General features: G+C 40.2%; 1 protein-coding gene and 1 non-coding gene across 2 annotated transcripts in view; one reads left to right on the top strand and one right to left on the bottom strand.

The window, feature by feature from the left end:
• The window catches only part of CR1 (complement C3b/C4b receptor 1 (Knops blood group)), a 122,772-nt gene that overhangs the window by 51,620 nt on the left and 55,196 nt on the right, over positions 1-15,956 (bottom strand). The window contains 5 exon segments of the mRNA XM_062210757.1: positions 572-674; positions 761-937; positions 2,910-3,308; positions 13,580-13,665; positions 15,533-15,632. Coding sequence (XP_062066741.1) covers positions 572-674; positions 761-937; positions 2,910-3,308; positions 13,580-13,665; positions 15,533-15,632 — 865 coding nt within the window.
• LOC133774027 (U6 spliceosomal RNA) lies at positions 5,270-5,376 on the top strand. Its single transcript, XR_009868008.1, has one exon. It is a non-coding gene; the product is annotated as a U6 spliceosomal RNA (small nuclear RNA).

Here is a 15,956-nt window from a genome sequence, read left to right as displayed (position 1 = left end):
TAAAAAAATAGTTCATTTGTCCCTTACTCTTACTTACTATAAGCCCTTCAAAAAGTTAATCTTCCTGAACATTTAGATTTATTTATCTTTATTTATTTGAATGGCAGGCATGTGCACATGCACATAAACACACACACACAGAGGAAGAGGAAGAAGGAGGGGGAGGGAGAGGAGGGGAGGAAGAAGGAGAGAGAGGGAGAGGGAGAGAGAGTGAGTATTGATCTTTCATCTTTGATCTTTTCATTTTACTCCCCAGAAGGCTGCAATAGCCTGGCTAAAGCCAAGAGCCAGTAACTCCATCAGGGTCTCCCATGTGGGTAGCAGGAACCCAAATACTTGAGCTGTCACCTGCTGTTTCCCAGGGTGCACATTATCAGGAAGGTGGATTGGAAGAAGAGATGGGACTCAAAGCTAAGCACTTGGATATGGGATTCAGGCATCCCAGGCAGTCGCTTAATCCTGTGTGCTGTTTGCCTCTAAGTATTTTTTAAAGCCACATCAGACCTTCCCTTTTTGACAAACCTCTAACCTTAATATCAACGCCCTGCTAGTCAGACAAACCCACACTCACCCTTCCTTACAAACAAAGGACACTTTGGCTCCAAGCTGGAGATTAAGTGGAAATAGCACATGGCCATTAGGGAGTTGGTCCAGGAAGTAATCACAGGATTTCACTAGGAGGAAAAGAAAAACAAGAAGTGACAGTGGTACGTGGAGAATAAGGGCACAAGCTGACAACGCCGGGTGAGCGTTCAGGCACCTGCACATGTCGGGGCTGCGGGGCTCCAGGTTCCCTGTGGTGTGCAGTGCAGGGAAGCAGCCCCTCTGAGGTCATAGCCAGGCTCACAGCTGTAGGTCACTTCCTGTCCAGGGGAGAAGACGTCCTTGTTGCTCTGGGTATGTTCCCCATGCAGGATTTCTGGAGGTGGCTGACACACTGGGGAAAGAGAACCAAAGGACTATTAATTGTGTGAAATTAACTTTTCTTCAAAGAGGATAATTACAGATCTACATGTAAAAGAAAATTTGGTAGACTACCACCCTTATTTTACTGATGACAAAACACACACACACACACACACACGGTCTCTTTAAAAGCCACAACAGTAGTACATGAAGAACTGACTAGAACCAAGGTATCCTTAGTTCACTGGTTTCCATATGAAGAACCCATGTATACAAAAGAGTGCAAGGCAGATGGTTCTTTCTAGAATACTTCCAATTTCTGTTCCCCTAGTTAAAAAAAAATTGTTAGGATTGATGGAGCATTAAGTCTTCATACTTCCTTTTCAGGAAGTATCACCAATGTGCAGTTCCACACCTGAGGAGTGCCCATGCCTGTGTCATTAGTGGATTCCCCATCACCTGCCACGCCCTGAACACACAGGTTCATGTTTCTATTCACACCTCCTTTCAAGTCCTCTCTTAGTGGCCATCTGGCTCCGGTTGGTGGGGAATTTGTTTCCTTCCATGCTCTACAGAACCAGGCACTCCTCAGCTACCCATCTCATTGCAGTGAGAAGATGGGCAACCACTGAACAAGCTCTTCTGGAAACCCTACCATCACCAGCAGGAGAATGCATGGCATATGGAATGTTGTTCCTGAGTCTCTTTTAGTACAATTGGTTTGACTCAGAGAACCAGAATGCATTTGGGTCTCAAGAAAATTATAATTGTAAAATAAAAATAAGTCATTTTACTTCGGCCTTGGGCAGGTTAGTTAATTCCCATCTCTGGACTGTTTTCTGCCTAGTGTGAAATGGAGATTGGCCTGGAGTAACTGAGTTCCTAAGGAATTTAAGAATATTCTGAAACTGTAGAATCCATTTTCAGGGCTCAACACCCCAGCATTTCCCTAGACAAATAAAATGCACTGTGATGTGATAGTCAAGTGCTGTACTAGTTGACTGACGGCTGGCTCCCCTGCCTCACACTTCTATGTGCTCCTTTAACTGCTAGGGGTAGAAGTACAGAAACTACAGGTGCTTGCCTTTCTTGGCAGCTGGGCTGTGGCTCCTTCTACTAGTTGAAGGCATATATAGCACATTAAAAGGTTGGCAGATGACAGCAACCATTCTGTTATGAGGGGTGGCTTGGGCAGTCGTAGCTCTCAGCTGCAGCAACTTTAATTCTGGCAGTACCAATGACTTTGGCTTCAGCAACATCAGCTATGTTCTGGCAGCAGCAGCGGTGGCCAGGGCTGGTCCTTTCAGCAGTGAGCACAGGGTGCTGTGCTCCAGACCTGGAGCAACAGCCGTTATGGCAACTCTGCCTTCCTGCATTTGCTCTTTCTGTCCTTCCAAAGTCTTTCCAGCCTATTACCTGCATGAAACCCCTCATTCCTTGAAGAATCGAGGGTAGCTCAGGTTTCCTGATGGGCCCAAGCTCTGAAGTCAGGCAGATTTGGGTTCCAGTCTTCAGTCTGCAAGTTAGTGTTGGTTTCATTCAACTTATCTAACCTCTCTAAGACTCACTTTCTCTGTAAAACATGGGAAGAATGATAACCGCCTAGTGGTTTGGTTTTAAGGGTAAAATGAACATGTAGTCTGTATTATGGTTCCTGGCTGGAGGACTCATTCATTGCATATGTGCAATGTATACAATTATCATGCTCACAGGTAACACACTGGAGGCTGCAAACAGTGATTTGGGCAGAGACCTGTTTATTGGAATCTCGAGGAAACATCATATTCCTTGCCCACCTTCGGCTTTGCTTCTCCATTTGAACACATGTGCACACACACACACACACTCACACACACCCAACCCTTCTCGATTTCATGTTCTCTCCCAAGAAAGTTCACTCATCTGACCTTCTCACCACCCACTTCTCCCATAGAACAAACACTGATCTCCCCTGCAACAAGTCGCACCACTTGTAGCCCCTCCAAGGCCCCAGTGAGACTCACCCCTGGAGCAGTGTGGCAGCTCGGGTTCCCATTTGTTTAAGGCTTTGCACAGCACTTGGCTGGGTCCTTGCATGACGAAGCCAGGCTGACACTTCAACTCCACGATTTCATTTAAGGAAAACAAGTTCTTGAGCTCAGATACAATGACTGCATTTTCCACGTCTGGAGGTGTGCATTTATTGGGTTCAATGCACTGAGGAGGGGGGCTGCTCCATATGCCAACCTGATCATCATGGCTGGTACAATATATGGAGGGCTCCCCGATGAGGTCAAACAGCTTTTTCCGGCTCTTTCCAACATTGCAGGAATAGGTCACTACTGTTCCATATGGAAAATCTTCTTTATCAAAGCTGTGGAAATTTCCATTGGCAATGGCTGGGGGTGGTGCACAAGAAATACCTGGGAAAAGGGAAAAGCAGATTAAATACCAATGAATTTTAAATAACAAGGAAGAAAAAATCTAACAAGGCACTAAACTGTTGCTATTTTAAAGTTTATTTATTTTTATTTATTCAAAAGGCAGAGAGAGAGAGAAAGAGAGAGAGAGATCCTCTATCTGCCGGTTCACTCCCCAAATACCCACAATACCCAGGACTGGGCCAGGCCTAAACCAGAAGCCAGGAATTCTGTGGGTGGCAAGCACCCAAGTACCTGGACCATCATCTACTGCCTCCCAGGTGTGCATTAGCAGGAAACTGCATGGGATATGGAGGTGGGACTCAATCCCAGGCATTCTGATATGGGATGCAGACATCCAAGTGGTGGCTTAATCCACTGAACCACAACAGTAATTATTTGATTTTTGCTAACACATAGGTATGTTTTCACAAAGTTGTAACTTAGGTGGTCATGTTAGCATGTGTGTCTGCCTTTCCTATTTATATTATTTCCCACAAACATATGCATTTATTAACATAATCCACATTCTCTGAATTTTTAAAAAAATTAATTTCTTTATTTATTTGAAAGACAGAATTATGGACAGAGAAGGAGACAGAGAGAGATAGATCTTCCATCTGTTGTTTTACTCCCCAGATTGCCATAATGACTGTGGCTGGGCCAGGTTGAAGCTAAGAGTCAGGAGCTTCATCTGGGTCTCCCATGTGGGTACAGGAGCCCTAGCACTTGCACCATCTTCTGCTGCTTTTTTCTTAGACCATTAGTAGGGAGCTGGATTGGAAATGGAGCAGCCATATGGGATGCTGGCATTGCAGGCAGCAACTTAACCTGTTACACCGAAATGGCGGCCTCCATTTTTTGATTTTTAATAGCACTTTGATTAGATTATTTTAGAGTTCACATGGTTTTCCTCTACTCTTTTCTACTTGCTGTCTTAATTTTCTTTTGCTGTTATTAACTGAGTATAGCTTTATTTAAAAAAAACACAAGAAACTTCACCAAAAGGTAAATGATAAGGAGAGAAACTACAAATACATAGCAGTGGGAAACAGAATTTGAATATATTTGAACACATGAGAATAGTTATGATACTGAAGATAACTCTAAATAACACAAATGAAAACAAAAATTGGCAATATTCACTTATGACGATGTTGAAAGTTAGAATTGACAAACTTGTAAGAATGGAAAAAGAACTCATTGATAAGTTCTATCAAACTAAGATAAGATATATCTCCAAATATAATTTCAAATTTGATATCATAACTTGATGGCTATGTAAAAGCAATCATATATTAGTCTACAAAGCCTATAAATAATTTTAAAATGCAGAAGTAGCATATTATATCATTGTTATTATATTGCTACATTGCTATAAAATAGCAAAATCTCATAATACTTGAAACTAAATAATTAAAATTCTTAAGGAGATCAGCTGCCACACTTTCTCTCCACACAGAAAGATTATAAATGCTGGAAAGTTTAAAAATATATATCAGAGAGCTAATAAAATAGTTAAGCCAATATGGGCCAAGGTGTGGGAGAAGATGAAAATTTAGGCAAGAGTTGGCTGATTTCCCCTTGGGAATGGGAAGCTGACTGGGAATGGGGAAATGCAATGTGTGTAGACTTTCAAGTCTCACAAAGTCAAAGGACAAAAATTGGAGCCCAAGGCCTGCCAATTATGGGAGCTCTGTTAATATCTTCTGATGTTTACAGAGACCACAAGGTGCTCGGTCGTGGGAGTCAAGTTTAATTGAAAGTAAACTGACTACCTCAACAAGTGGAGCTGTTCTTCAACTATTGCAGATGGTTCAGAAAAATCACAGCTCCTTAGAGTGAATTAAAGTATGCTAGACTGCCAGTGTCCTCTAGTGCCAGACAGAAACAAAACAAAATCCCTCTGGAAGAAAGGAGGTATCAAGACCTCGAAATTATTTCTCTGGAAAAATTTTCAGATAGTGCTCACATCCTCAGCACATATAGTAAAATTAGAATGATACAGAGAAAATTAGCATGACCCCTGTGCAAGGATGACATGCAAATTCATGAAGCATTCCTTATTTTTAAAATATTCAAAGATAGTGCCTGATATACAATTAAAGGTAACCAGAGACTCGAAGAGATAGCATGAATAAAAATCAGCACAATCTACAAATATTGGAATTTTCACTCAGAGACTTAAAATAACCATATTTACTTGTTCAAGGACGTAATACACAAAACTGAAACATTTGGTAGGAACTTAGAGACTATTAAAAAGAACAAAGAAAATTTGGAAAGGAACTAGATATAAATTCTAGATTTGTAAAATATAATCACTGAAATTAAGAATTTGGATAGGATTAACATCAGGTTAGACACAGTTGAAGAAAAATCAAGGGCCAGTGCTGTGGCTCAATAGGCTAATCCTCTGCCTTGCAGCACCGGCATACTGGGTTCTAGTCCCGGTCTGGGCGCTGGATTCTGTCCTGGTTGCCCCTCTTCCAGGCCAGCTCTCTGCTGTGGCCCGGAAGTGCAGTGGAGGATGGCCCAAGTGCTTGGGCCTTGCACCCCATGGGAGACCAGGATAAGCACCTGGCTCCTGCCTTTGGATCAGCGCGGTGCACCGGCTACAGCACGCTGCCCGCGGCGGCCATTGGAGGGTGAACCAACAGCAAAGGAAGACCTTTCTCTCTGTCTCTCTCTCTCTGTCCACTCTGCCTGTCAAAAAAGAAAAAAAAAGTATATATAAAAAAAGAAAAATCAATAAACTGGAAGCTAGAACTGGATAAAGTACGCAGAAAAATGCACAAAGAAACAAAAGGATCAAAATATTAAAACAGAAACTTAGGGGGTAGAAGGATCTGTTTAAGTAAAGTCCCACAATGAGAAGACAGAGAGAATGGGGCATAAACAACTTTTTAAGAAATAAAAAATTGAGAAAACACATCGTCAAATCATAGATTCAAGAGCCATATAAATGGAAGTATTTATGTACGATGCAAATACAAATAAGTCTCTCCCTTGATACATTATGATGTAAAATCAAGTAAATTTTTTTTCAACTTTTATTTAATAAATATAAATTCCCAAAGAACAGCTTTTGGATTATAGTGGCTTTTCCTCCCATAACCTCCCTCCAACCTGCAACCATCCCATCTTCCACTCCCTCTCCCATCCCATTCTTCATAAAGATTCGTTTTCAATTATCTTTATAATCAGAAGATCAATTTAGTATATACTAAGTAAAGACTTCAACAGTTTACACCCACACAGATACACAAAGTATAGAGTACTGTTTGAGTAGTAGTTTTACCATTAATTCACATAGTACAACACATTAAGGACAGAGATCCTACATGGGGAGTAGGTGCAGAGTGACTCCTGTTGTTGATTTAACAATTGACACTCTTATTTATGACATCAGTAATCACCCAAGGCTCTTGTCATGAACTGCCAAGGCTATGGAAGCCTCTTGAGTTCACAAACTCTGATCTTATTTAGACAAGGCCGTAGTCAAAGTGGAAGTTCTCTCCTCCCTTCAGAGAAACGTATCTCCTTCTCTGATGGTCCCATTCTTTCCGCTGTGATCTCACTTGCAGAGATCTTTCATTTAGGTCATTTTTTTTTTTTTTGCCACAGTTTCTTGGCTTTCCATGCCTGAGAAATCCTCATGGGCTTTTTAGTCAGATCTGAATGCCTTAAAGGCTGATTCTGAGGCCAGAGTGTTGTTTAGGACATTTGCTATTGTGTGAATCTGCTGTGTATCCCGCTTCCTATGTTGGATCGTTCTCTCCTTTTAATTCTATCAGTTAGTATTAGCAGTCACTAGTCTTGTTTATGTGATCCCTTTCACACTTAATCCTACCATCATGAAACTGATCACTTTGACTAGTGAGATGGCATTGGTACATGCTACCTTGATGGGATTGAATTGGAATCCCCTGGCACGTTTCTAACTCTACCATTAGGGGTAAGCCCGAGTGAACATGTGCCGAACTGTACATCTCCTCCCTCTCTTATTCCCACTCATATTTAACAAGGATCACTTTTCAGTTAAATTTAAATGCCTAAGAATAATTGTGTGTTAATTAAAGAGTTCAACCAAAGGTATTAAATATAACAAAAAATACTAAAAGGAGTAAAATAGTAAGTTGTTCGTCGACAGTCAGAACAAGGGCAGATCAAGTAATTTTTTTCTCACAGTGTCCATTTCACTTCTACAGGTTTCCTTTTAGGTGCTTGGTTAGTTGTCACAGATCAGAGAGAACATATGATATTTGTTCCTTTGGGACTATCTTATATCACTTAGCATGATGTTTTCCAGATTCCTCCATTTTGTTGCAAATGACCGATTTCATTTTTTTTTTACTGCTGTATTCTATAGAGTACATATCCCATAATTTCTTTATCTAGTCTTCTGTTGATGGGCATTTAGGTTGATTCCTTGTCTTAGCTATTGTGAATTGAGCTGCAATAAACATTGAGGTGCAGACAGCTCTTTTATTTGCCAATTTCCTTTGGGTAAATTCCAAAGAGTGGGATGGCTGGGTCATGTGGTAGGGCTATATTAGGTTTCTGAGGAATCTCCAAACTGTCTTCCATAGTGGCTTTACCAGTTAGCATTCCCACCAACAGTGGGTTAGTGTACCTTTTTCCCCACATCCTCACCAGCATCTGTTGTTAGTTGATTTCTGTATGTAAGCCATTCTAATGGGGGTGAAGTGAAACCTCATTGTGGTTTTGATTTGCATTTCCCTGATGGCTAGTGATCCTGAACACTTTTTCATGTGTCTGTTGGCCATTTGGATTTCCTTTTGAAAAATGTCTATTGGCTGGCGCCGTGGCTTAACAGGCTAATCCTCCACCTTGCGTCGCTGGCATACCGGGTTCTAGTCCTGGTTGGGGCGCCGGATTCTATCCCAGTTGCCCCTCTTCCAGGCCAGCTCTCTGCTATGGCGTGGGAAGGCAGTGGAGGATGGCCCAAGTGCTTGGGCCCTGCACCCCATGGGAGACCAGGAGAAGCACCTGGCTCTTGGCTTTGGATCAGCACGATGCGCCGGCCGCAGCAGGCATTGGAGGATGAACCAACAGCAAAAAGGAAGACCTTTCTCTCTGTCTCTCTCTCTCTATCCACTCTGCCTGTCAAAAAGAAAAAAAAAAAAAAAGAAAAATGTCTATTGAGATCCTTGGCTCATCTCTTAAGTGGGCTGTTTGTTTTGTTGTTGTGGAGTTTCTTGATCTCTTTGTAGATTCTGGTTAATAATCCTTTATCAGTTGCATAATTTGCAAATAATTTTTCCCACTCTGTTGGTTGCCTCTTCACTTTCCTATTGTTTCTTTTGCAGTACGGAAACTTCTCAATTGGATATAATCCCAAATGTTAATTTTGGTTTTGACTGCCTATGCCTCTGGGGTCTTTTCCAAGAAATCTTTGCCTGTGCCCCTACATCTTGCAGGGTTTCTCTGATGTTCTCTAATAATTTGATGGTGTTGGGTTATTGATTTAGATCTTTATTCCATGTTGAGTGGATTTTTGTGTAAGGTCTAAGGTAGGGGTCTTGTTTCATGCTTCTGCATATGGAAATCCAGTTTTCCTAGCACCACTTGTTGAATAGACTGTACTTGCTCCAGGAATTGATTTTAGATCCTTGATCAAATATAAGTTGGCTGTAGATGTTTAGATTGATTTCTGGTGTTTCTATTCTGTTCCATTGGTCTATCCATCTGTTTCTGTACCAGTACCATGCTGTTTTTGATTGTAACTGCCCTGTAGTATGTCTTAAAATCTGGTATTGTGATGCCTCTGGCTTTGTTTTTGTTGTACAAGATTGCTTTAGCTATTCGAGGTCTCCTGTGCCTCCATATGAATTTTAGCATCATTTTTTCCAGATCTGAGAAGAATGTCTTTGGTATTTTGATTGGTATCACATTGAATCTATAAATTGCTTTTGGGAGAATGGACATTTTGATGATACTGATTATTCCAATCCATGAGCATGGAAGATTTTTCCATTTTTTTGGTATCTTCTTCTATTTTTTTCTTTAAGGTTTTGTATTTCTCATCGTAGAGATCTTTGACATCCTTGGTTAAGTTTATTCCAAGATATTTGATTGTTTTTGTAGCTATTGTGAATGGGATTGACTTTAGAAGTTCTTCCTCAGCTGTGTGGCATTGCCTGTGTATACAAAGGCTGTTGATTTTTGTGCATTGATTTTATATCCTGCTACTTTGCCAAACTCTTCTATGAGTTCCAATAGTCTCTTTTTATTTATTTATTTTTTTTTTTAATTTTTGACAGGCAGAGTGGACAGTGAGAGAGAGAGACAGAGAGAAAGGTCTTCCTTTGCCATTGGCTGCCAATGACTGCCACGGCTGGCTCGCTGCGGCCAGCGCACGGTGCTGATCCAAAGGCAGGAGCCAGGTACTTATCCTGGTCTCCCATGGGGTGCAGGGCCCAAGCACTTGGGCCATCCTCCACTGCACTCCCGGGCCATAGCAGAGAGCTGGCCTGGAAGAGGGGCAACCGCGACAGAATCCAGCACCCTGACTGGGACTAGAACCCAGTGTGCCAGTGCCTCAAGGCAGAGGATTAGCCTTTTGAGCCACGGCGCCAGCCTCCAATAGTCTCTTAGTAGAGTTCTTTGGATCCCCTAAATAAAGAATCATATCATCTGCTAAGATGGATAGTTTGAGTTCTTCCTTCCCAATTTGTATCCATTTAATTTCTTTTCCTTGCGTAATGGCTCCAGCTAAAACTTCCAATACTATATGGAATCGCAATGGTGAGAGCGGGCATCCCTGTCTGGTACCAGATCTCAGTGGAAATTCTTCCAACTTTTCCCCCATTCAATATGATGCTGGCCATGGGTTTTTCATAAATTGCCTTGATTGTGTTGAGGAATGTTCCTTCTATTCCCAATTTGCGTATTTGCGTATAGTTTTCATCATGAAAGGGTGTTGTATTTTATCAACTGCTTTCTCTGCAGGTAGGAGTGGTATAGAAAAGATGGTGCAATATTTCATTGTACTACTCAGGATGGCATGCAATTTAAAACTTATGGATTATTTATGTGTGAACTTTCTCATTTAGTATTTTTCTTCTTTTTAAAATATTATTTAAGGTGTAAAAATTTCATGTATTTCATATACACAGATTTAGGAACATAGTGGTTCTTCCCACCCTACCCTCCCACCCATGTTCCCACCCTTCTTCCTCCTCACTCTCCCATTCCCACTTTTAATTTTTACAAAGGTCTATTTTCAGTCTATGTTATACTCATAAGATGAACCCTACACTAAGTAAAGAGCTCAACAAATAGTATGAAGAAAAAGAGCACTGAGCCACAGTTGATTTCAGGTCAACTGATACCATGGACAGCAACATTGAGGCTATGAGGGACATTACTGTATTTAGGAGGGATGCCGAGGTAATAGAGAGGGGCAAGAATTCCCTATGAGGGAAATATAAATAAATGTTTTTATGAAAAAAATAATACCTTGTGAAATACAAAGTATGTGTAAAAGTATGACAATAAGAAAGAAAAGGTGTGAAGGAATAAATGTAGTTACACTGGGTTCTTGTGTTCATGAAAGTATAATTGAAATTAGATTATAATAAATCAAAGATATATACTGTCATCTTTGATTAACCATTAAGGAATAAGAAAGTAAAGTATAACTTTAAAACTATTGGGAAGAAAATATGTGATAGCAAAATACTTGATTAATTTAAAATGTGAGAAATGAGGACTGAAAGAACAAAAAATGAGAAAATAGAAAAAAGTAACCAGGTTTTAGGCTTATACCAACTACATCAGTAATCAAATTAAACTTACATGTTCTAAATGCCGCAGGTGAAAACAAAGATTTTTGGACTAAATAAAACAACAGAATCTGACTAGATGATACTTGAAAGATACAAGCTTTAAATATAAAATGGCCAAAAGCAATAGTGTGTGTGTGTGTGTGTGTATAATATAAAAACAAAGAACAGGGGTCCGCACTGTGGCAAAGCATGTAAGGCCGTCGCCTGTGGTACCAGCATTCTATATGGGCACCAGTTTGGGACCCGGCTGCTCTACTTCCAATCTAGCTCTCTGCTATGGCCTGGGAAAGCAATAGAGGATGGCCCTAGTCCTTGGGCTCCTGAACACGCATTGGGACCCAGAGGAAGCTCCTGGCTCCTGGCTTCAGATTGGCACAGCTCTGTCCATTGTGGCCATTTCAGGGGGGAAGACTTCTCTCTCTGCTTCTGCCTCAGCCTCACCATGACTCTGCCTTTCAAATAAATAAATAAATCTTTAAAAAAATGAAAAATAAAATGATAGAGGAGTTAACTAAAATTAAATAAAAAACAAAGAACAGCAACAACGTTGGTATAGCTATATTAATAACAATGAAGATTTTAAGGCAAGTAGTGTGAGAGGTAAAGAGAGAATTTCATTGTGAAAAAAGAGGTAATTCAGCAGGAAGGTACAATAAACCAAAATTTTATTGCATGTAATAACATAGGTTTAAAATACATGAAGTAAAATTGCTATAACTGAAAAGACAGGCAAATTCATAGCCACCATTCAAGTTTGTAGTGAGTTAAATGGTGACTCCTCCCCAGCCCAACATATTTGAGGAGGCCAGATAATCTGAGTGCCCAAATAGGACAAGGTGATTAAAAGAAAAGCAAATTATAATCCAATATCAACACAATTTTCCAGACAAAATGTTAGGAAATTCAATCCAACTATTTTCAAAGTATGATACCAAGATCAAAGTGGGGCTTGAGTTGGCTCACTTAAAAATATTAAACAAACCTTACAGTGCTAGAACAAAAGAGATTGGCAAACACACACATACCCCTCACACAGGATAATCATATATAACACATCATGATCAAGATGCGTTTCTTCTAGGAATTCAGATTTAGTTTGCCTCTAAAAAATCAAGCAATATATAACCTTAGAAGTAAAGGAGAAACAGGGGCAGCAGTTTGAGTTCCTGCTGCTCCATCTGCTCCCTGCTCATGTGCCTGGGAAAGCATCGAAAGATTGCCTGTTTGTGCTCCTGCCACCCATGGGGGAGACCTGCATGGAGTTCATGGCTCCTGGCTTCAGTCTGGCACAGCCTTGGCAGTTGCAGTCATTTAGGGAATAAACTAGAATATCTTGATTTCTATCTCTCTCTCTCCCTCTCTCTAATTGCCTTTCAAATAAATAAATCTTTCTAAAAAAGGAGAAACAGGTGATTATATCAATATGTACAGTGATAAATTAGAATATACGTTCATAATAACTCATTTAGCAATCTTTTTAAAAAAGATTTATTTATTTAATTTATTTGAAAGGCAGACTTACAGAGAGAAGGAAGAGATAGAGAAAAAGAGATATTCCAGGCTGGCGCCACGGCTCAATAGGCTAATCCTCTGCCTAGTGGTGTCGGCACACCGGGTTCTAGTCCCGGTCAGGGCGCCAGATTCTGTCCTGGTTGCCCCTCTTCCAGGCCAGCTCTCTGCTATGGCCCGGGAGTGCAGTGGAGGGTGGCCCAGCTCCTTGGGCCCTGCACCCCATGGGAGACCAGGAGAAGCACCTGGCTCCTGCCTTCGGCTCAGCGCGGTGCGCTGGCCACAGCACACCAGCCACAGCGGCCATTGGAGGGTGAACCAACGGCAAAAGGAAGACCTTTCTCTCTGTCTCTCTCTCTCTCTCACTGTCCACTCTTCCTGTCAAAAAAAGAAAAAAGAAAAAAAAAAGAAGACATCTACAAGATAGGTTAGCAAATATTTCTGAGAGGAGGAATATATCATATATTAGACTAATATACAGCATCACCTAACTTATGACCATAGTGACATTGCACTACAGTATGAAGGAAATAGTCTTTCAAATATTTCGTATTAGATCAAATGCCTGCCCTCAGTACAGCACAGTGCTGGGTCCTCCACAGCTTCATGAAACTTGACACATATCAATTTTAAAGGTCTTTACTAGTTTTCCTAGCAGAAAGATTATTATACTGAGGACGGTAGAACCACATAATTCCAAGTTAACTGATATAAAAAATAAAGGTTAAAGGATCTTATGCAGTTAAGAGCCCAGATTTAGAAAAGCTGCATTCCAGGATAAGGAAGAACTTAAGGAAATTGTTGCACCTCGGGAAAATTTGACAGCATGACTGCTGTCTTCAGCTTCTTGGAGGAAAGACTCTACAAAAGGAATTCAACAAATATTCCTATAGTTCCTAAGGAAAATTAGACTCTACTAATGAAAAGTAACATAAACTTATTTCCGCTCACTCTCACAGATTGGCGTTTCATTGTCCCAGGCAACACCTTCACTTGAGAGGAGGCATTCAGCATAGGGCTGGCCAATGAGCCGATACCTAGATGAAAAGAATAAGGCACATTATCATCTAAATACCAGGCAATCTACCTGCTTACACTGCTGCTTCCCAGAGATTATAATCTTGGAGATTTCAGAAGGAGATTTTCCACTTTTCATAAATTGCAGATCTTCTTGATTTTCTTCATGCTTTTTTATCTGGATGGGGTTTCTCTTCTGTATTATAATATGACATATTTTTGTATAACCTAAGGGAAATTATAGTTATTTCCTACAAGTCTCACTTTTTAAAAGCTATTCAAGTTTCTTGAGTGCAAACTCTCTCCCTCTCTCTTTCTCTCTCTCTCTCACACACATACACCCACACACACACATTCATGCACACATTCATACTATAGGTATTTCCTATGCCTTTTAAGAATTAATGTGTGAATTCATGAGTGAGTGAATGTTTTATTAATGACACTCATCAAACTGGAACCAGAAGAAATCCAAGTTGACCAAAGAGAGTTGAATGTTTATATTTGATCCTTAAAATGTTAAAGCCAACAATTCTCAATTAGAATGCTACGAACTCTTCAAAGTGTGCCATACATTTTAGAAACTTGTAATATTCATTTTACCTGAGATCATGTACATATTTCATTAGATTGAGACCCAAGCTTGTCATTTTTGGAGGGGGCAGTAATATAAAAGGTACTGTTTTTACTTTCCAATTCCACTTGCTCATTGCTGGCATACAGGAAAGAGCAGCTATGCTGTTTTATACACACACAGGTTCATGCACCTACCACTACCATAAGAACCAGAGTAACTTACTGTAAGGATTTGTGAGTTGTCCTTGTGTGATCACACCTTGCTCCTCTTCATTGCCAGTGCTCCACCCCCATTCTTTATCTCTGACAGCCATAATCTGATCTCCATTTCTAAAATTTTGTCATTTTGAAAATCTTGTATAAACAAAATCATACAGTATGTAACCTTATGGATTAGCTTTTTTTCATTCAGTGCAATCCCCTGAAGATTCATTTAAGTTATTCTTCATCCTTGATGTTGACTTGTATTCCATGGTATGCATCTACCATAGTTCACTTAACCATTACCTACTGAAGGACACCTGGGAAACTTCCAGTTACTGACTATTATGAATAAAGCTACTATGGAGATTCTGCACAGTTATTTTGGCAAACAAATTTTCATTTCTGTAGGAAATTTCTGGTTCTTTAGTAACTATATTTAGTTTTAAAGAAATTTCCACAGTATGAGGTGGTATCTTGCTCTAATATGTATTTCCTTGGTGACTAAGGATAAATATTTTTCACTGCTTATTGGTCCTTTGTAGTTTTTCTTTGGAGAAATGTCTATTCAATCCTTTGCCTATTGTTAAATTGGTTTGTCTTTATATTGTGGAGTTGTAAGAGCTCCTTCTATATTCTGGATATGAGAGCTTTATAAATCTATTATTTGCAAATACTTTCTGTCTTATGGGTTGTCTTACCACCTTCTTGATCGTGTCCTTTGAAGAACAAAATTTTTGTTACTGTCTTGAAGGGCAATTTACCGATTTCTCCTTTGATGTCTTGTGTGGCAGAACAAATTTAGGCAGTCTTCTCCAACAAGCTTAGCTGATCACATTACAAGTAAGGCTGAGGCTCTGCCTCCACTTTGTGCTGCCTTCGGGCAAGCACTGATGGTAGAGTCATACCCTTTGAGCACTTTGTGCTTAGCAGTTTCAAACACTCTGCTATGGGGCAAATTGGGTCCACAAAAGTATATGTTAAGATGTAACCCTCAGTCCCTGTCCATGTGATCTCATCGGGAAATAGGTCTGACCTGAGGTGTAACTAAAAGGAAATATTTCTGTATTACAATTGTTTCTGAACCAAGAGGTATTGCTGCCAACTCACCCTTTATTGCAAGAATAATTAATTCTGGACCCAAACTGGATGTTTGAGACTATATGCACCATGCCATTAATAGGGTCTGGAGGATTTTCACATGATTTGCCTATGGGGAAGAAACAGAATGTTGGAACCAGGTAGAATAATATGATCTTTTTTGTTGTTATTGTTTTAATTTTGATACATAAAGGCCACACCTGACTGTTGCTTACTGGAAAGCTATGATGGTTTCACAGATTTTGCAACCTTGAAGAACTCACTGAACAGTCTTAGGGCCAGGTACTAGTTAGCATCCCTTTCCAAAAGATCTTCCCGCCTGTCCTGTCTCATCCTTACATTGTGCCTCTCCGAAAAATGCTACATTTCATTTGTCACTGAAGTTTTATGCTTTGTAACTCAGAGTCTAGTTACTCATTTTCTAGTTATTCAA

Source organism: Lepus europaeus, chromosome 14, assembly GCF_033115175.1.
Source record: "Lepus europaeus isolate LE1 chromosome 14, mLepTim1.pri, whole genome shotgun sequence".
Lineage (NCBI taxonomy): Eukaryota > Metazoa > Chordata > Mammalia > Lagomorpha > Leporidae > Lepus > Lepus europaeus.
The sequence above is the reverse complement of the archived record's forward strand: the minus strand, read 5'-3'. Positions and strand labels throughout refer to the sequence as shown.